Source organism: Strongylocentrotus purpuratus, unplaced genomic scaffold, assembly GCF_000002235.5.
Source record: "Strongylocentrotus purpuratus isolate Spur 01 unplaced genomic scaffold, Spur_5.0 spur5_scaffold_9, whole genome shotgun sequence".
Lineage (NCBI taxonomy): Eukaryota > Metazoa > Echinodermata > Echinoidea > Camarodonta > Strongylocentrotidae > Strongylocentrotus > Strongylocentrotus purpuratus.
Window position 1 is genome coordinate 16815938 of NW_022145615.1, and position 22666 is coordinate 16838603.

The 22666-nt window shown below is 35.3% G+C and overlaps 3 protein-coding genes across 6 annotated transcripts in view; 2 read left to right on the plus strand and 1 right to left on the minus strand.

Annotated features, from left to right (window-relative positions):
- Positions 1-22666, plus strand: part of LOC100893413 (dynein intermediate chain 2, ciliary) — a 31110-nt gene that overhangs the window by 1920 nt on the left and 6524 nt on the right. For 2 of the 4 annotated variants that reach the window (XR_004062556.1, XM_030977457.1), the window contains exons 3-11: positions 556-609; positions 1115-1162; positions 1756-1836; positions 2597-2723; positions 6026-6099; positions 7247-7273; positions 9333-9461; positions 10787-10888; positions 12278-12283. Coding sequence is in view for 3 of the 4 variants with exons in the window: in XM_030977457.1 (XP_030833317.1) it covers positions 556-609; positions 1115-1162; positions 1756-1836; positions 2597-2723; positions 6026-6099; positions 7247-7273; positions 9333-9461; positions 10787-10888; positions 12278-12283 (648 nt within the window). In the remaining variant the exon portion in view is untranslated. The remainder of the gene's footprint in view (positions 1-555; positions 610-1114; positions 1163-1755; positions 1837-2596; positions 2724-6025; positions 6100-7246; positions 7274-9332; positions 9462-10786; positions 10889-12277; positions 12284-22666) is intronic. The other 2 variants (XM_030977458.1, XM_030977460.1) reach the window with 2 other exon arrangements.
- Positions 12844-17629, plus strand: LOC115920790. Its single transcript, XM_030977462.1, has 5 exons — positions 12844-13113; positions 14495-14608; positions 14952-15105; positions 15879-16015; positions 16745-17629. Exons 2-5 carry the CDS (start codon positions 14498-14500, stop codon positions 17024-17026), a joined length of 684 nt encoding a protein of 227 aa, XP_030833322.1. The 5' UTR covers positions 12844-13113; positions 14495-14497; the 3' UTR covers positions 17027-17629.
- Positions 17790-21617, minus strand: LOC105440961 (putative nuclease HARBI1). The gene is made up of 4 exons (XM_030977461.1): positions 21044-21617; positions 18954-19220; positions 18552-18688; positions 17790-18211 (listed from the first exon to the last, which is right to left on the minus strand). The coding sequence occupies exons 1-4, from the start codon at positions 21398-21400 to the stop codon at positions 17935-17937; spliced, it is 1038 nt and encodes a 345-aa protein (XP_030833321.1). The 5' UTR covers positions 21401-21617; the 3' UTR covers positions 17790-17934.

Sequence of the window (22666 nt, forward strand, 5' to 3'; positions counted from 1 at the left end):
TTTTGAGCTGATCAGGCCCTAGCTTGACACAGAAACGGTCCAAGCAGTGGAATAGGTATTAGATAGTGTGAACCACATGATCCTTTAGATATTTTTGGCCATCAAAGGAATGAAGGATATAATTCTGTGTCTAATACTCATTGGCTAGTATGATATTAAAAAAAAAACGATTCATAGTTTGGGTTGTGTTGTTTTTTGTAATATAGAATAATTACTATTTGAGATTAATTTTAAAAGTGACACATCAATTTTAGCAAGGCTAACTGTGTGCATGGTACTGTTGCAAGCACCTTTCTACCTTTCATTGTAATCTCTCTCTTAATGCAAAGCTGTCACAAGTTGACTTTCTTTTCAAAATTTAAGTGTTTATGTATGTTGTATGTTCATTTCAGCATGTTGAATATTTCATCAATTGATTTTTGATGATTTCTTTTACTTTTTAGATGATTTATATGATCACAGAACTTGTGTGTTAACATCCATAACAGATTGACTGTTGATGAGTGGTATTATTATAATGATTATTTCACATGTATCATCTTTATGCCCTCTCAGGATGATGATGATGCCACAGAGGCTGGAGAACATGGAGGTGAGGAGTGGATGCAGGTAAGTTTCTTCTTTTTTTTTAGTGGAAGAAAACGCCCCTTTTTTGTACTTTCATGTTTGTTTTTTTTTATAGCGTTTTTGTCAAAACTTATCCACAATCCACAATTATGATTTGATGTGTTTTTTTGTATGATTAAAATTATTATGAATAGGGTCTCAGCTTTTCTGTAGTGATGCTATAATGGTTTATTTTCTTCTGTTGTATAATTACGACAATTGAAAGTGAGATTGTTGCTTGTACCCTCCCCCCCCCTTCTCTTTTAGTTATTTTTTAAAATATATACCTGTAAAGTTATATATATTTTTGATTTGTTTTGTTGGGGAGGGGGGGGGGGGGGGCTGGTGTTAAAATTGATGTTGAAAACAGTATACAGTCTTGATGTAGTATTTATTAATCTCTCCTTCATAATGTGGATATATACAGTCTCATAGTGTTTGTCATGATATATACATTGTATTCCTTTAATTTTTATTTCTTCTTATTTTTGTCTCCATCTCTCCACAGACAAAGTCTTTGATAAAGCCTGATGATCAGCTGGAGTTAAATGAAGTGGTAAGTTTAACTATGGATTGTTTAGGTTGATCCAAAACCCTGTCTCAACCATCATTTTCCAACTGCAAGACATACTGCATGAGAGATGTACAAACATTTCAACAAGTGGTTAAAGTGCTGGAAAATGCAAAAATAGTTTTTGAAACATACATGTAGCATCATCTGTTTCTATTGGTGAGGAACTCCTCATCCAAGTACATCAACCCAAGTAAAGTCTAAGTAAAATTTAACCTTGTTTGCATTTAAAGGCTGATGACTGTAACTTCTGGGTTGAAATGTACAAATTCTTAAGTAGCAAGAGATACAGATGTATTCTCTGAATGGATTTTTAGATGTATTTTTAGATTCATGTTACATGTAGGGACAGACACATTTATTGTTATGCTGAGATTTTATTCATATGGCGCGCATCAAACAGTGTGCCACAGCACTAATGTTATTTGTGTAACATTCAAAATAATTGATACGTCAAAAATTATACCTCAAGGCACAAGTTTATCAAAGTTGGTGATTTTACTGAAAGTATAGACGATATTATGACCATTGATTTGTTCATGCCTCATGTTTTCTCTTCTTAATTTGATCTAAAACAGGAGCTGAAGGAAGAATTCACCAGAATTCTTACAGCCAACAATCCTCATGCTCCACAGAATATTGTCAGATACAGCTTCAAGGTTAGTCAGATTTCTCAATTTGGTAAAATGGCACGTACTGCATGCATGAACCCAAAATAACTATTGATGATTGATTGATTGATTTATTCATGACTTGTTGATAGTTGGTTATTTTACCTGACTTCTAAGAAAGCGTAAATGCTTGTAAGTAAACAACCAGATGGCCGACAGCTTTAGGTCCTCTCCGAGGGACCTGGTAGTGAGGATTAATACCTTACCAAAGGACACTATATCATCTTGGTTTCTAACCCAGGTCACCGGATTACGAGACATGCTCTACCGACTGAGCTATCGCGCCTCCTATTGATTTATTTCTGATATTTAGACAGGGTGGCTCATTATCACCAATAATGGTGCTCTTCCATGAGGCCCTGTTAAACAAAATGAGGAACAATAGTTTAACAAAAATATTTAAAAGAATAATAATAACAAAATCATACACTTGTGTCTCTAAGACATCATTGCAGTTGTTTATGCATGTGGTAAGGCTTGCACGAAACCCAAGTTGGACTTTGGTTCTTTGAGCTTACAATACTATGCGAGTGCGTACTCGTGCGTTAAATAGTCTACTCAACAAGACGTTTTGGTTTGATGCATTTCACTTGCAATATCTCTTTGTAGAAATTTGTAGAAATATTTGGAACTCATGCAGAGTCGGACTACAGTATAGCAACATGGATCACCAAAAGACTTTTGGTGAAAGGGATGAAACATGTTTTAGTGATTGGTGCACTTAATATTTTGCTTGTTTGTATTGCAGGATAATTCTTTCAAGCAGACATCCCATGTTGACCAACTAGCCATCCATTTCTCACTGGATGGTAACATGATCCACAAAGACTCGGATGAAGCTAGGAGACAACAACAGAGACATGGTGCTTCTGAAGGTAAAATACCAGGCATTTTTAGCACAAAAATTGAAGAGTGGTAGCTAAATTACTAGCCAGTAGGCTCGTTCCCACGTGATGCGGGTAACTGCCTTAATTAATTAACAAAATATTTTTTTTAAAAACCTGCAGCAGCAAAATAAAGTGACACAATTGTAGCCCCCCCCCCCTCACATTTCTGTATATCATTACCCACATAGAAGGGACTACACCTTATGGGCTTTGTTCTATGCAGACAATATCCCCAACTTTCAATTCATCTATTCCTGTACAAGTAAAAAGAAACGGCTGTTGTTTACATACTGCTTCACATGCGAATGGACCTTTATACAGAACTAATAGACAGATATTCCTGGAGTTTGAAATGTGTAACATTCATCTATTCATTTTCAATTCATGATTAGCTGGCAGTCAATATTCTTGCGACCCGACATTTGCCCTAGTGAAAATTGCTATGGGCTCTGTATAAGATACAGGGTTAGGTAGAGTTTTGGGTCCATGGTTGAAAATATGAATTTGGAAATTGGCTGCAGAGTAATTGTAGCAGGAGTACATGTATATGTCATAAATTCTGTATAAATTAAGGACTGTGCATGTCAACTTGTATGTTTAGAAAGTAGAAATTATAGTCCCTGGATATTTACACATAGCAAAATATTGCTGCACTGCATAGTCTAGGTTTGTCTTATATCAATACCAGAGGGAAAAGTGTATATGCGGTCCTATACTATTTTAGATTATTAATTTTCTGCAAGTATTATAATTCTGCAATTTGCCAAACTACTGGCAATAGAGTATGTAGGTGGTAGTCTCTTATGAGTAATTTTCCTGCAACAGAACATTACCAATTCAGGATTCCATTATCATTAATAGCCTACAGAGACACTTTTAAAGTGAACTTTCATGAAGAGAAAATTGTCTGCTAATTAAAGGATGATTAACTGAAGTTTACTGCACTAATTTTTAACAGTGACCAATGGGATATACATGTGGTCCGAGGTTTTATGTACTAACATTTACTTCAATCGACAGACAAATTTGCTGATTCAAGGAAAACGGTGACCATGTCTTACAGTTACTAACACCTGAAGTATATACATGTCTGTTGAATGACCTTCAATTAAAATGGTCGCGAGAAAGCTTAGGATATTTTTTTTCCTATTCAGTCTAGACTATGTGTATTGTAGTTGTAATTCAACATTTCATATGATTAGAAGGCTCTTTTAGGTGATTGTGAAGTAGGTGTCGAATAATCTTTTCATCTTTAGGAGTGTTTTTCTAACTCTTTTGCTCTTCCATTTATCCTCTTCTAACACAAAGTTGGTCTTTTCTTCAAACGGTGGAGTGGCGCCGGTAGGTCTTGCATACATTAACAATCTATTATACATGTACAATGTATACGCTGGAACCCATGGCTGCTTATATTCATTACAGCATTTTTGTTTACTCTTTCTCTTGCTGTAACTTATGCATATTTATTATGTCGCTATGTAAACTTGTGAGGCAGCCCCTGGAAAACGGCCCTCTTGCCCCAAAATGCCATTTATAAGAGTATATATATGGTTGTATGACATTTTGCAAGGGGTACCTGACAAAGTTGAAGTGATGAATAATGAAAATTAATAGTAGTTTGTTTGTTCATTTGTGTAATGCAAGTTTACCATCATCATTTCCTGTATGTTATATAATCTGTGCCTATATAATGCAAACATCTTGATTCATGTTCGGTCACAATTACTTTCACCCTAAAGGCCTTTTGCAACTGAATTATTTACACATATATTTATTTATGACCAAAGAACAGGTAATGAACATATATTCTACATGTACCTACATGTATACTGGAATAGTTGTACACACTCCTCATGCTCCATGTATTGAGTGCTTTACGTATTTATCTCTATGTACATGTATGTATTTCACATCGTTCACATTGGGGATAAAGATGCTTTCATAGTCACTTTATTAAATAAAATTATTAAAAAGAAAAAATATCCATCTCAAATATCATTCAAGTGATTAAGTTAAAGTTTAAATTCTGAGAGATTGGAATGGGGTATGCAGAATATTTTTCCCACCCCAAACTAATTGCAAAAATATGGATTCCAGTCTTTCAACTTCACCAAATTTATAAAATTGAAAACTAGTGGTACTGCCAGCAGCAGATCAACTTGCTGGTTGTTGCATGTCCAACGCATCAATTTTGTAATTTTACTAGATTTTTTCAAGAATTTATTCAATATTATTTCTATTTATAAGCAAGTATCCTATAACCCTGTTATAAATGCATTTTCATTATAATAAGAAGAATGTGCTGTACTCTTTTACCAATTTTATGATTTGTCATCATTCTATGGTTAGTGTCTGAAAAAGGTGGTTACCCTTCCCTTTTAATAAATACAGTGACATACAGTGACCACGTTTGGAGTATGCATTACACTTCATTATATATCTGTCAGATGATAATGTCAATATCAAGTATTATGCATAACACTTCTTCATAATACATGTTCATTTTTTTCTCACTTTTTCTGTTAATCATGCGACACAATTTTGTTTGTTGATTAATAAACCTGTCTAAATAGAATTAATGAAAGATGTTCTTTCATCGGTGTACATGTAGTTGTATTGTACCCATACCCAAGTAAATTCACAATAAACATATCACTCTCCTTGTCCAAATATCATTTTCACTAGCTTATATTTCAAAGGGCTCTGCCATAATTATCCTCTTTTTGTTCAATTGCGAAACAAAGTGCTATTTTATTGCAACATACCTCTACAGTTCTTTTTTTAATTGAATTGAAATGCTTTTTCATGATGTATGAAGCATTTGCTTGATAACATTTTGCTAATAGTGTTGCATGAACGATGATCATTGGCACGTTGCATGAATACAGTGCTTGGTTTCCATTGTAATGCTGGCTATAACAGGTAAATAGTGATAAAGAGTCTTTTAATTTGATCTTTGTGAAGTTTATTGACCTGTTGCATTTATTTGGTACTGTTGCATCAAATCACAATGCTACTTGTGATTTTGCAATATTTTTAAGCTGCAAGTTTGCAACTGTAAATGTTTAAAATCAAGAAATACATTTTGACATTTCTTTATAGTAAGAAATACATTTTATACATTTGTATCTGGTTTATGATAGATAATCCCAGACAAAGTTTATTATGGATCTATGTAGATGCAACCAGGAACTTTTTAACTTGTCAGGAAACCTTCGCTAATGATATGCTATGAATATAACGTATAAATTTGTTACTGACTTCAAACTGCTTTCTTTTTGCCTTTCCAGCAATCAGTGACCAGGCTATCAGTGAAGTTGGAGAGGAGAAGAAAGAGGAAGATGGAGAGCAGAAAACAGAAGAGGTAAATATGTCTTACCACCCCCTCAGTGCCCCCCCCTACCTATTACCCAGAAGTGATATTTTGCATGGTTATATTTTGCGCTGGGAAAATGCATAACTACAAAGCAGCTCTCTAAAAAGAATGTGAAATGGGGACAACTTAGTTTACATAATAGAGATCTAATTCTCTACATTCCAAGAAAGATTTTTTTTTTTTTAGATAAGTAAGTAAATAAATAAAAATATAAAAAATCATATTAATCTGAAAAATGATGTATAGAGTGATAGCTATATTGACTGCTCATGAGGATGATAGTGGGAATTATCACTCCCATGGTGGTGTTCATACCGGCCCTTCTATCACCCCCAAGGTGAAGCCGAGGGGTGATAGAAGGGCCGGTATTAACACAACCGAGGGAGTGATAATTTCCTCCATCATCCGATTACAGAGCAGTCCATATTTGTTTAATATACCTCATTCTTTTCATTGATTCATGAATAGGTCTAGAAAATAAATCTAATATCAAGAGTCTATAATGCTCATCACAGTAATATATTTACAGTATTTTGAAGCTTAAAACAGTTTCAAATATCCAACGTTAAAAGAAATCCAACATACGGAAATCCAATCTATATTGTATATGTTTACAGGGACCCAGAGTAAATTGCATGGCTTGAGCGCGCATTTGAAATCTTGTACGCTGTGTGTGTGCAAAAGTCGCTGAGGGGTTATAGGAGTCCTATCCCAGGGTTTGATAGTAGCTATCAAACCCTCTGACGCAATGATACTTGATAGATCGAAATGCTCCTTGTCATGTGATATTGTTTTGACCAATCAGTGAATGACAATCTATGTATGAGGTATACAATGATTCATACATGCGTTATCTGTAGCTAAGTCAATGGATTTATGATTTTGTGTTGTTGAAGCATATTTACAGACAAAAAATCCAGCATATATTCATGCCTTAATGTCTTTGAGCTATCAACAAATGGTTTGCGAATATTTTGCTAATTTGTTTACTGCTTTAGTTTCCTAAGAAGGGTTCAATAAGATTGTGGGCAAGCAATCAGATATTATATGGATGGAATGATATTCAAATATTCCCGTAATTAGCAAACAAAGTTGAGATCTCAAATTAAAAGTAACTCTTTTATCATTATTGAAGGGTGAGAATCAAGAGGAAGGTTCTGAGGTATGTTGATGTAGTGTCAGATATTTCAATGTTCTTTAGATTCTTTGGAATTTAGTTTTATTTTCCAGAATTGTTTCTTGGTGAATCTCTTGAATGTTTTTGTTTACAATTTTGCTGTGTTGCATGCTTAAAGTACAAATGCATGGAATTTAAGTTCGAGACTTTAATGTGTAAGTCTTGTTTGCTCTTCACGTCCAGTTCTTGCTGTATTTTATGGATGAATTGTCTGGGTTTGATTTTGATTTTTTTTCCCCCTAGTTCTGACAATACTTTGTTTTATGGACATGTATTTTTTTTTTTTGTGATGGGGGAGGGGGGGGGGGGGGGGGGGAGGAGTAAATATATCATAATTTAAAGGTGAGTTTTACTTTGTAGAAACTGTGCATGGTGTGTTTTTATGTGGGATCCTAAAACTACATTATTACAGGATACTTTGATATTGAACTCTATCCAAATTGTAGACTATTTTGGTTACCAAGACAATTAAGTTAGTGAATGTCTATGAAGCATGTAAGATTAAAATTGGGTATGCCAGGCCAGGAGGCTAGTAGATGCAATTCATATGTCAATCATTCCATTATATGATACTAGTATAAACTATAGATGCAGGCCGAATGGCCAGTTGGATGCCCACGGCTGCGGCCTCTATGCAGAAACACACATCCAAATATTGCTCTCTGACATAGTCATTATTCTAGCTGCTTTAGAGTTGATGCTTGAATGCATGGATTAAGGAGGCTATGCACAGGTCATTGATAAAAACATCAACAGAGTGATAATTTCTTGATCGAGCAGTTGAACACCATATTTTCCTCTAAATCCTAAATGGCAATTGATGTTTTGATGAATCTAAATATGTGTACATATCCTAGATAGTTTCTGTCTACAAAGAATAAAAAGTAATACAGAACATTAACTGTTAACTTATTCATAAAGAAACATGCTGAGAAGATTTTGTTCCCTACATGTACATAATGATATTACTTCAAGGTACATGTAGTGACACCTTGAAAAGGCTCACTTTGGTCAGGTTTTGGTTATCTGTTGTTTGCATGGTTTTTTACTTTTTTTCTGTTGACCACTTTTCTGATTTTGCATGATTGTTGGTGTCATTAATGAATTTACCTGTAATTGTCATGAGTGATATTTTGTTGCCTTTGTCATGATCAACTTTTATGTCTCTCAATCTTTTCAATTTATGTTTGCTTCTCCTTTTTTTTTTTTTATCCAGCATATATTATCAAGTTGACATTCCCCTCATTCTTTCAAAAGATAAATATAAATTACCAAAGTCCTTTGAATTTGAACATAAAAGTTTGGTATAGAAAACTTTCATTGGTTGGGGTGATCACATGTAGCCTGTAATTAGGCTTCTACAAACCTTAAAATTTAGGTTGCAAACTTTCATCCACTCCTGTGAACTTCCTCAATCAAGCCAAGAGATTCTTCACACATTTCCGACTGTCTGCTGCCTCAACATAACTGGAGAAAAAGATCTATGATAGTGAATAGCCAGAGTCCCGTTTCAGTGAAATAACAATTGTTTCTCATACAATATGTTAAAAGCACAACAATGCCAGTAAAAAACCAAATAGTACAAAATAATTCCATCTACATCTAAATACAACTGGCTTACACTTTGGTTGAACTAATTAATAAAATTATAATCTTGTTAATCTCTTTACTTGCCACTCATCAAGTAGAGAGAATAAAAGATTTTCATTATTTTATTATGTTTGAAATACTCTACCGGTATTTGAAATATCTTTACAACATAAAAATGGCAGTGGCCATATATTATAGCAATTGTTTGTTATGTTAGGCTTTTGAATGATTGATTGACTATATATTGTGTAATATTTAATCATGTTGAGTTTGAGCCAGCTCTAATAATTATTATTTTTGTTCTCTTCATGTTGCTTTTCTCAATATTTATCTGTTTTTATTTTCTCTTGCACACATACTCTCTCCCTTTCTCTGTCTCATTTTGTCTCTGTCTTTACCTGTCTCTCTGTCTCTGTTTCTGTCTGTCTCCCTCTCCATCCCCTCCCCCATACAGCCCAAGGAAGGTGAGAAGAGGGATGAGGAGGCTACCCCTGCTCCTGGTGAGGCCAAGTCTGATCAGAAACTCACCAATCAGTTTAACTTCAGTGAGAGAGCCTCACAGACATACAACAACCCATACAGGGTAGGTGGCTGCAAGCTGCAATATTTCTTATCAAGTTTGAAATAATGATATATAGAAACATATGAATCTAATTAGAAGCGTTTTGCTTTATTTAAAAGCCATTTCTTAACACTTTTTTTAAAAAGACTTTGAAGATGTAAGGACTGACTGCATATGTCAGTACCAAGGCTGCCTGAGGCAAGTGACCACTTAAAATGTTGTTGGGGAAAACAGAAATCCGTTCCTTTGTTTCCCCAGTGAGCCGTTACCTTTAAAACCTTCTTCCTTTGTTTCCCCAGCACAAAATAGTATAGTATTAATGACTGCTTTGAGAGAAATAGTTGTTTTATTACGCTCAAGGGAAGGTTAGAATTGTGCTATTCCCCGAGGCTTGCCGAGGGGAATAGCCCAATTGTAACCTTCCCGAGAGCGTATGAAAACAACTATTTCTCGAATATTGAAGCAGTCATTAATACTTTTATATGCCGAAAAAAAAATAGACTAAAAAATGAAAAATGAAAAATATTTATCATTTTCGTCGAAGACGGGATTCGAACCCTTGCGTACAACAAGAGGTATACCGAAAACCAACGCTTAGACCACTCGGCTATGGCCCGCCGTTAACATGCTTGGCAGTTTTCTCCAATATATACATTAAAATAGATTGAAACCGGCTTCGCGTGTGATGAATGCTTCGCAAAAGCTCCATATACGGACTCTTCTTTTACTTTTGCAATGCATATTGGCACGAACTTAGATCAAGATCTATCGGCAGATGTTGTTTTTTTGTTTTTGGAAGTTTATTTTCGTCTTCATGTCAACAATGCAAGATAAAATTGTCGGTAAGATCGATCGAGATTCAATTGTATTGAAATTACCGACCAATCCTTCGCACACATACGGCATCCTCCATCGCTCAAACCATTTTTTAACATGTAACCCTATGGGGTAACCATGGAGGCTGACCAACTTTTTTTAATAACCATGGTTATTAAAAATATTGAAATGTTTTATGCATGGTTACCGAGAATTTTACAGGAACAGTTGAAGTTTATGAATGCAATTCGACCAATCAGATGGCTGGATTTCTTAAGTGAGGTATATAATATCTATTATGTCATGAATTTTGTGCAGTCAACCAAAAATGAGCACCAAAACCTGATCTTGATTACCTTTTAGCAAGTTTCCAAGTCACCCTGCAATGTACTGCATTGGTATAGACCAAATCACTGTGTGGAAGGAATTTATCAAATTCATTTTATTTGGGGGAGCTAGTACATCCTTTCAATTCTTAACACTGATAGCTTGAGAAGCTTACTTTAGACCTATTGCATATTGTTTTTTAGGAAAGAGGAACACAGACTGAGCCACCACCCCGTGCTAACTTCTCATCTACTGCCAATCAATGGGAGATATATGATGCATACATGGATGATCTTGAGAAGCAGGTAAGACTCGTAACTGGTGTCCATGAACATAGCATTCTTACTTGTCATTTTGTCTCATTATAGTTATCATATTCATTTTTGCCAGGAGAATAGTTTTTGTTTTTATGTTGAGCTGTATGAACAACACATTTCTGGACATTTACTCCAGGAAAAGAAATAGAGACAGGAAATATTTTATTCCAGAATACTTCTTTCTTTCTTTCTTCTATCACCCTTTCTTCTTATTTTTTCTTATTTTTTCTTCTTTTTCTCCTCTTTCTTCCTTTTCTCACTTTCTCTTTTTCTTCTTTTTTTTCTCTTTCTTCTTTTTCTTCTTCTTCTTTTTCTTCTCCTTCTTCTATTTTGTTATTTTCCTTCTTCTTGTTCTTTTTTCCCAAAGAATTTTCAAAATATATACATGGAATATAAGCTGCCCGTATATCAGAGCTATTTTGTATCATCAATTTAATCAAAGATTTTGCTTGAAATAACTTCTTTGCACTTTTGTATATTCTACTTTCTATATTTAAAGGTTATACTGTATATATACCCCTATACTCTCTATGAATATCTTGTTACTACAATTAGTGTTTACATTTCTAGACAATTAATTTAAGGTGAAGATAAAAAGAAAATTTGTGCATATTCATATTATAGTGCCCATATGCTTCAAAGATAGATTTGTTAGTTGTTAACTCAAACTTTCTGGCACATTCAAATTCAAATTCAAATTATATTTCCCATACAACTGTGAAATGTTATTGTAAAAAGGAAATCTTGTACTTTTACATCACTCAAATCTGTTAAAACTTAGTATATTTCGGTATTATTCTTTAAATGTACCAATAATAGGGGATGGAGACTGATGTGAATGCCTGGTTTGCAATTTCGTATAAGTTGTGACACTTCATTCTAATTTCCTGTGATAAGATGGTGGAATATTAATTGATCTGAAAGCTTTAATGGAAGTTATAAGCCAATTTTTAACACTTTGGGTGTGTAATTATAAGTGATGTAGTCGAAGCAAGCAGTTTTCAGTCATATGAAGCCGCTGAAGTCTAGAACCTTCTTATAGACTTTGTAAATTTACCTGTGAAATATGGTCCAAGGCTGAGCTAGGCCAAATAAGCCACTAAAAGATAGCCTCAAGGCCGAACTTGAATACAACACTGGTAATTAGATGGCATTCACTATACATGTACATATTTAATTTCATGTATTCTACATCATCATTTACATGTATATGATATATATTCATTATGCTCATGATATTATAATCTTGCATACATCCATATATTACCATGTATTCCACCCCTCATCCATTCTACCATTGCTGCCGATAACTCCTGCGTACTGCTGGCGTTGTTGATGATGCAACCGCTTCGCTATGCATCCTTTTGCTCTCGCTAGGCTGAGGTTTGTAGTATGTTTGCTGTCATACATGTATATTCAAGTTGCATTGGCATTAACTAGACTAACGGCATAACCCAGAACGTTTTTGTTCAATTGCATGGACTGCTTGGCGCTTTGACCACTTTCATTTGGTCTTACTTTAAGCTGGAGAATCTGTTGTGATGTGTGCATCGCTTGTCAGTACAGCCTGCAAACCGCATGAATTACATCATTTTACTTTTCAGATTTACTGATGAGATGTTTTGCAGCATTGTGTGTCGTCATCTTCAACTATTTGCTTGTTCATATCTTAAGCAATGCGATAGAAATTGATGGAATTATATAATTCTAACTGTAATAATGCATCATATTTGGTAACAATAATTCTCTGTTGGTTTTAATCGTTCATGGAAGAAACATGTGTACATCTATCATGTTGATTGTGAAATTAATTTGTGTTTCTTGTTTTTAATCTTTAGCAAGTTGAGCAGAATTCATTAACAATAACATAGTGTAGTGCATGAAATGCCTTGTGTTTTCAACCCTCTTTTTAACAACAAAACAAAAGATTTTGGAGAAATGAAGACATGGGCCCCGTATTATAAAACTTTTGACTTACCATAATAGTAACTCCCCGAGATACTATTATGGTAGTTACCATCAATGGTAACTACCATCGGAGCTTAATATCCGTTGCATAAAACCGATATTAACTAATATAAGAAAAACCCGCGAATGGTCTTCTTGGACGAGCCAGAAATTTAAGCGCATGCGCAATACCCGTCGTCTGCTAGATATAGCCACTGAGATAAACACCGAAGACGGCTGCTGCTAATCTACAATTATCGTCAATCGTACGTATTTCTTGACTTTAATCATTTTTATGTGTTAATCGAAAGAGTATATTCATTCTGCTATACATATTGATAAATGTATTAGTACTGGCAATAAATTTGCAGCCTTTACTCAGACAGTATTTGCCATCGTACTGGGGTTTAATTGTAATGTTTACGTCAGTCTCCGCAGCCGTACGTGCTTTCAGAAGCCAGCGGGGACTAGAGTACTGAGCTCCCCGGAGGAGCTGGGTGGCATAATCTGACATTCGACTACTAGCATGACTAGATTGGGTGGTGTTTTGAACATTCGTTTATCTACAATACCCGATGATTTAAAGTTGTTTAAGGGTAAACAACTTGCAATTACCTCATAATATCATTCTAAAAATGTAAAATACCAGACTCTCAATTAGAATATCTAGATTCTAGATAAAATTAAGACTCTCGATAAGACAAGTCGATTAGAATTTCAACTTCATTCAAATTTCTTGTCTATAATTATATAGACTCTCAATTAGAATTTCAACTTTATTCAGCTTCAGACTAGTAGTAGATCTATAATCAGATACTATTTAAAATAGTATAGACCCTAGACTATATGTCTAGTGTCACAGTGTGTGCATGCCAAGTGTGAGAGCTGAGGGATAATTGGGCCGGCGATTGGGCCGGCGATTAACAGGGGCATGAAATATAACAATATACTGAGCTGTATAAACTATAATCTAGATCGACTACATGTAAGCAGGGTGTTGGAAAAGCCCCCCCCCCCCCTGATGTAAGTTTGCGGGGGGGGGGGGGGGGGTTATTTCTCAGACTCAAGAGTCGGACTGAGTAAGGTCTATAAACCGAGTGTAGATTTACAGAACCCAATAATATTAACATGATTAAGTAGTAAACTATAGCATAGACTAGCTTTTACTCATACATAGATCTACATTGGTTGAAAAAGTAAATCTTTTACTATTATTAGTATTATAGGCCCTAGTAATTGTCTATTGTGAGTATTGAGTGGTCTAGTCTAAGCAAACTCCTTAAACTTTAATTTATTTTTCAATTGATAAATAATAATAATAGTTATTGATAATAATAATAATAATAATAATAATAATAATAATAATATATTGTAAAATGCATTAACTACATGTAGAGTCTAGTCTATATTTAAAAGTTAAATAGTGGTAATTTAATTGGCAGGTTTTGGACCTATACTAGTAGAAATATTGAGATAGTCTACTGCATGAATCTATAGATCGAGGCCCTATACTGATCGAGTAACAAAACCGAACAACAATCTTGTGTTTAAAAGGGTTTGATACCGTCAAATTTGATTTAACAGAACTCATTTTAAACAATCTTTCTGGCTTCTCATTAGTTTTTTAATTTTGTTTCTTCATTCTAGGAAATGGTGAAACGCAGGCCGAATTTGACAGGTCGGGATGTCCGCTGCCTGGCAGACTACGTGAAAAAGAACCGCCAAGCTTTGTTCGGCAAAGCGGGGAACTGTGTGGAAAAGGTTTGTAAAATCCAATGCAGATCTATGTATTAAAATTTCCAGAACATAACTATGATTTCGAATTTGAATAAAGAGTCTTTTTATCTAACTTATTTTTATTTTTCCTTCTTTCAACTTTTCTTCTAATAAGTATACCGAAAATGATGTTTTGGTTTTCATTTTTTCTGATGCCCAAGACAGAATGCAGTCCACTGTCTTTGGAGACAGTTGGATGCTACCATATGAGAGTATTCTTTCAAAATAAGTAAGGGTGAATTAATATGTTAACCATCTATTGCATATAATTAAAGAGAACTTGAGTAGGTTCCAATTTACATTGTACTTTTCGTTCTTGAATTTGTAGATCAAAAAACGAAAAGAGGATGCATGGGCCCTAGGGCTCGTATCCCTAGAGGCCCAGGGACTCCAACCAGGTAGAACAGTAAAGGACTTGCGTCTTACCTGGAATGAAATGGCGGCTAAGGCCCGAAAGTACCGGGACGCAAAGAACAAGACAGGTAAATTAAGCTGTCTTTATTGTGTAACAGATAAAACTGTACAAGGTACCTTTTTTGTATACTCCTTCCACATGTAATTTATCACCAATAGTTACCTGTGCTTTGGAAAAGTTAAAAAGTAAGAAAGCATTTGTGCAATAAAAAAACAAGTTTTTAAAATGGTGGGATTCCATCTGCTATTAGTATCTACTGTACCACCATAGGTCATCATAAATTGTACATGCATTAAAAAATTATCTTTAATATATCATATCAACATTCATGACTTAGGACAACAGCCTAGTGTTTGAATGCTAGGCTTTTTTAATTTTTATTTATCTTTAAAAAGATAGCATGTTTTGCATGGTATATCCTATTTCAATAAAGAATACTCTAGAGTAGCCTGTCAAGAAGAGTATTGAATTAGTAAAGGGGTTTATTATTATCAGGAGACTTGGTTGGTAGATTGGTGGTCTCATAATCCGACGACCTAGGTTCGAAACCATGTCGTCGGTGCACTAGTGTCCTTTGGTATTAAGGCATTATTCCTCATTACCAAGGTCCCTTAGATAGGACCTAAAGTCGTCGGTTACTAATAAGCACTCGTGCTTTTTTAGCAGTCGGGTAAAATAACCACCACTAAACCGCAAATCACAACTTACACTTATTTGGTGTAGATTATTAACCATCACGACCTAATCCAAGATCTCTCTTTAACTGTACGATCGATATTAACATTTCGTAAAATTTATGGTAAGAAGTTAACATTTATTTCTTTGACTTTGGATCATTAGGAGGTGGACCACCAGTGGAATATAATGAGAAGCACGAGGCAGTACTGGAGGCAATGGTGGAGGAGAGTGTGGAGGGCATTCTGGGGCCAGAAGAGGAGGCTGGATACCTAGCTCTCCCTTCGAGCCAAATGTCACAGGTAAAATTTGTAGAATTTGATTGACCCCCTCTCTGGGTATGAGAGTACAAACAAACATAAAAATATATATGACTTGTGAATATGTACATCTTTGGTTTAACCCTAACTGAGCCAAGGGGGGGGGGGGGGGGGAAACAAGTACCCCCACCCCCCTCCTCAACACTTTGCACGATATGTCTGCATCGCTGGCCGAAATCTCAGGGAAGGGGGCGGGGGAGCCCTTTCCCTAACTCTGAGAACTTCAAAAATACCCAGGCCTAATCAGGGTTTATCTTGAATTGTAGATGGTATTGAAATGCTTACCACTATATTACTTAATTTAGTTGACGACCTTCAAAGTGTCAATGTTATGTTGACCACCCTACCCCCCTAACTCTATTTGAAAAATTTATCCCATTGAACATGAGATTCAAATGTGGCATGTATTTTTATGTGAGGCATTTTCCATACGGGTATATGGTAATTTTTTTGTTTAACAAAAACAAAATCCTCACTGATGGTGTACGGTACAACCATTTTTTTTTCTCACATTTTTTAAAATATTTTTTTTAGGGGGGTGTTAACCATTTTTTCAAACATATTGATGATTAGATAAAACCCTTACCGACATTGTTTCTCTTTTTATCACAGAATTTTAATAATAAAATAATAATAACAACATTTAGACAGTATGGTTCTATAGTTCTTTAAAACTCAATCAAGGCAATCTTTATTGTTATATGCATACAGACATCAGAAAATGCCATGGCTGTGGCCATGATGGTAAGCAGCATGGTGGGTGGCATATCTGTGCCGGCCCGGGACCCACAGACCAGTACTAGTGCAGCCAGCAGTGCCGGACCACCAAGAGGCCAGCCTGTTCTAGTAGGGGATAGCACGGCCATAGACACCAAGAAGCCAATCACCTGTTATGAAGAAAGGCTTCTGGAGATAGAAGAGGAAAAGTTATTACTTATGAAGCGTGCGGTTCACTTGTTCGAATTATTTGTTTGTAATCAAAAAGAGGTTTAAAATTGTCACTTTTGTTTGTTTTGCAAATTTTTTGTTTTGCAATTTTCTCATAAATTTGACTTCATACCTATTATGGCTGTAGTGAGCCAATAAATTATTATGTAAGAATGATATGTTAATTTCGTTCTTATTCATGATAACTTTACCTTTCAATATTCAAAAAGATTATATCATTGTGCATTTTGGAACTAAGGAAATTAGGTTTCCTAGAAATCAATATGAATATGTCGTTATTAAAAATGAATTGACTATGCATGAGCGTTCCACGGGACTCCCCCCCCCCCCCCTTCCCCAGTCAGGTTTGGATTAAATATGTGGCCTGCTTCTGAATAGAACAAATTACAAATTCAGGAGATATACTCTTCCCATATATACTGTAAATTAACTGAATCTAAAGATAAAAATGTTATGAGGCCAATCTTAAGGATATCTTACACACTTCATTGAAAGAGGGCCTTGAATATGATGTCACATTCATATACAAATTTATAAAACAATATGACTATTGGCAGGTCAGCAGAACATGCCCTAGCCTGGCGATTCCGTGAAATTTGAATTTTGGCTTGGTGCTACCTTAGCAATTAATCCCCCCCCCCCCCCCCCCCCCCCGGTTGAATGCAGTACTGAATTGATTAAGATTCTCAATGCAAACAGAAGATTACTACCACTTGAGTTATATAGTACAAGTATACTTCAACAATATTGTCACAACTAAATAGTGCAGTAATAAAAAGAATTTATGTGTCAACTTATCGATGACCCAAAATGGTGTTTTAAAGCAGGGGAAGTCCACCCTAAAAATAAGTATGTTTGAATGATATAAAATATAGATAAACAATAAGGTCAGTGACAGTGAATGTTGAAAAAGATTCTTGGTTACAGTATATAGAAGTCTTCATCATAAAAATCTAGTGGAAATAATTGGCAATAATAGTGTTTCTGATGGCTAAGCCGTTGTCTACAATGTGGTCGTCCCTGTCTGGTTCGTGTTCATGTTGTTCAATACCAAAGTCTACTTCATCAGGCTGCTTCAAATCTTTAGCCACATTGTGCAATACGGCGCATGCAGTGATGATCTTGCACGCTCTTCTGGGTGCCATTTGCATACCATTCAGTAAGCACCTGAATTTGTGCTTTAGTTGGCCGTTGACTTGTTCGATTCTCACTCTCGTTGTGGCATGTGCTCTGCAGAGTAAAGGAATTGAAGTATAACAAATTAAAAACAAAGAATTATTGGGAAGTCTATTAGACTATGAAAATACATGTACATCTAACTACAGTGTTATACATCTAACCTATACATTGTCAAAAGGAAGTAAGTCACATATATGAGTAATTTTCTTTTTTACCTGTAGCTCTTCTGGGCCAAATGGTATTCATGAACACTCATCCTGCTAATTAAGAGATGTGATTGGCAAATTGACATCATGGTATTGCTTTGATGTCTAAAATGGCATACATTCATTCACTTTCTTTTTTAATTGTAGATACAAATATGCATTGAAATGTTTCTTGTAGTACATACCTATTGTAAGCCTGTTCTGCAGGAGTCCTTGGATTTAGCACTGGTGTCATCAGGTATGGTCTTAAAGCGTAACCCGAATCTCCAAGAAGTAGACCATGCTGTTGTAGATCTTCAAAAGTCTGTCCAACTCTGCTGTTCTGTATAAAGGAAGAATCATTATAAGAATGAACATAATATGGTAGAATAGGTGCCCCTTGACCTTTGATATTTATTGCATTCTCTTGCATATACACATTTTGAAAAATTATTAAAAATTGTAAGATCTTAGCTTCACAATTATTTTGTAGCATTTGTAACAAACATTTGACATCAATTTCAATGTCAATATATGTTTTCATGGAGGCATTAAAAACAAAAGTGGGTTACATAGGAAATTTTAGAATCAAAATATTATGGATTTACCTGAAATATCCTGCTGTCGTGAGTGCTGCCTGGCCAGCGTGCCAAAATGTTTATGATCTTGTAATTGGTATCACAAATTATTTGGGTGTTGATGGAGTAATATCCTTTTCTGTTCATATAGACGTGCTCACCAGGGCCCAAGGGAGCTCCATTTAGTCTAATGTGTGTTCCGTCGACCACTCCTATGACCTGGGGAAAGCCTGATATGTTGAAGAAATCCACTTGGCCTCTGTTGACTTCTTCCATTGTCGTTGGAAACTTGATTATCTGAAGTGTGAATTGGAGATGCAGAAAGAAAACAAAAATCAATAATTCCATGTTGCAGATCTTCATATGTTATGTATACAATACAAGTCTAATTCATGTGCAAACTTTTGAAATGTAATTTGACGTATATTTTATTCATCGTCATTATATTTATACAGCTATGCTGAAATTCACCAGTATTTATTATTATAGACAGAAACGATGTTATATCAAGAAATGTAATCTTTATCACATTGTAAATTATATGAATAAATATTTATCTCCTACGAATACATTTAATATTCAGAGAATTGGACATGAACTTTCTTTCTTTCAATCAAGTGTTGAGAAAAGTATGTGAAATATCTGAAGAAGTTTGTGAAGTGATTAAAAAAAAAATTATGAGAGAGAGTGCAAGTTTTCTTTGGCTGTACTCGAATTCATGAACATATTCATAGTTATGCTATTAATGGTGATGCAACTAACTATTCCTATAACTATCTATTCTTAAAAACTGATCTCTTTTCTTTCTATACCCCTCGTCTCTCTCTTCCCGGGCCTCTATATAGCTCTCTCTCTCTCTCTCTCTCTCTCTCTTTTCTCCTGTTATTTATTATTTACTTATTAGTTTATGCTTCTCCGGGGAGAATCTTGTTTGAATCTACGTTCTTCCTCTTAATATAATCATGACAGTTGTGTTTTTTTTTTTTTGTGGTCTTTTCATCAATCATTATTATTATCATTTTCTTTATTATATATAGCAGTATTGTTTTACTATATTTTTTTAAAACCATTTTGTTGTGAGTTTTTTTTTTGTGATGGTAGTTTAATTATGTTGTATTTTTTACTGCTGTGTATGCGCATATAAATTTATCATTAAGTCTATTTGATATCTGTGCAAAAAGAGGAAATGATGAAATTGGAAATTGAAGACGTTAAAATATCTATCGATTGGCATATAGCTTTCCATACTCTGGGCTCAGCTGTTTCAATTTAGAGTACGTATTATTTGTGCATGCAACATTTGCCTCTGCCTCTGGTCATGTGAATGTGATGAGAGACTCCTCGTTTTGTGCATTAGAAAGGGTGCTGTTTTCGTCATGACAGTCATTCATCATGCAATCATCATTCAGTAAGAAATTTGTTTTGACATATATACCTATATGAAGGGTCATAGGTACACGATTCATACAATCAAGCTCGCATCATATCACGCCAATTTATGGGCGACTCTACACAAATCAATATACCTAGGACTAGACCTACGTGCAAAATAGTAATTATACTAGCGCTAGCGCTAGCATCTAGCACTTGCACTCTCGCTAACTTGGGGAAGGAAGTTTGGATAAAGATGTCTTTATTATTATGAATTCTTTATTAGACGTAGCTATTGTTTGATTATATGACCACTAATAAAATGATACTATAGGTCTACAGACTACTACACAGAGACTGCAGTGACAGTAGTAGACGGGCAGCTAGGCTCGGCCAACTAACCGACCGCGCCAGCGCTGCCCCAGCCTCCCGCCCGGCCGCCACAGTCGCGGGCTCTGTCCCATGGCAACCACTAAATTGTCAGACCGCTGCATAGACCTATGTCATGTCATTGCTTGGTCGTCTAAGATTAATTAAACATATAAATTTATCTGAAATAGGTCTTCCATGTGTTCATTATAAAATGCATAGTATTTTTAGTATATGCATGTCATGCATGACAAAAATAGAGTTATTTTTCATCCTCTTAGTCTTATTAATTTGCTGATTGAAAATTCAAAATACAAATTTTAGACAGACTGTATTTTCGTCTTCTCTTTGCTTTATTAAAGAAAAATGTATTGACTTACCTCATGTTTCAGTGTGCCGAGGGTCACTGACACACGGTGAATTACCCTGGATGCTGTTGAGCGGGTGATGCCATGAATCGTGGCCGTGGAATCAAGCACTGCCCCCGTTGCATAAAAATTCAAAGCTATGAAAACTTGCAGCTCTGGGGGAAGTGCCTGATTCCGTTGGGTGTCGTGCTGCAACAGGGGCCGAATCAAATTGATAACATGCATACACCCATCCCTAGTAAACCGGTACTTCCGGAAAATGTCACCATCCCCCAACTCCAACGGCTGGCTGCGATCTCTGAAGATTCGCTCCCTCCTCCTCGCTCTTTCGATATCCCGACGTCGGAACACAGCCAGTAACGCAGCCATAGTTACGGTAGTGTTACCGCAAGCTCAGAGGGTAGCGGTAATGTTACCGCTGATCTTTATAGACTTACCGCTGATCTTTATAGACTTACCGCTCAAGTCCAGCGGTAAGTTTTTATGCAACGGATATTTACCGTTTATCTTAAAGTTACCGCTGCTTTTGAGACTTACCGCTCAAATGAGCACTTACCGCTACGGTAACTGTTTTATAATACGGGACCATGATTGGGATATTTTTTTTGTAATTTTGAATTAAATTTTGATTGGTTTGTTTGTAAACAAAACTTTTGAACAGCATACAATGTTTATCATGTTTTAAAATTGTACATGTGAAGTAATTTTTTTCAACTGGTATCATGCAAAAACACAGTGTTGTACATATGTATGTACCGGTATGTCAAATGCATGTCCCTCCTTTGTGAAAGTAGTGCATGCAAACCGACTAAGCATAATTATAATAACTAACTAACAAACTAATTTGCTTATCAGCCATGAGACTAACAGGAGTATGGATATTTCAAAACAAGCAAACAGAAAAGGTCAATATATTTTTGTGTCAACTATGTTTATGAAGCATGATAAAACCTTTATAGAAGGCAAGGATCAGTCTTTAATAGTGCTTGCAATGGTCCAGTTTGTAAAAAAGCACATATGGCACAAATAACTCCAACTAAAATCACAGAACACATAAGTGTAGCATGGCTTTTTAAAATGCAGATCAAACAGAAAATTATGCGAATGATGCCTATTTTCAAGGCTTTAGTCTTTTGCGAATCTCAAACACCTGCAAAGTTCTCTCAGAGACTCAGATTAATGTGTGCAAAGGTTGTAGTTTGACAGTAATTATTTCAAAAGTGATGTATATGTGCTATATGAATAGCTTTTGTCTAACCATGGTTCTGAAAATAGTACTTTCACTCATTTGTTGGTGTACTATGTGTATATTTGATGACTAGATTTTGCTTTCATGAGCAGCATATATGTATATCCCTTATCATTCACTGTGGATTTGAAAATATTGTAAAAATTACCTTTATTTGTTCTTGGGCAGATTGTAACCATGAGCTGGCTTATGTAAAAGTTATCTGCCAGTACATTTATGGAAGGTCATTTCAGTTTGTACCATCGTTTCAATTCATTTCCTTGAATGTACATATGACATTGCAGAATTTGCAGTTTTTAACTTTTGATGATGTTCATGTGTATGCAGAAAAATGACAATCATATCGCCTACTTTTGTCCAACAAATTTTCCATATACATGTAACTC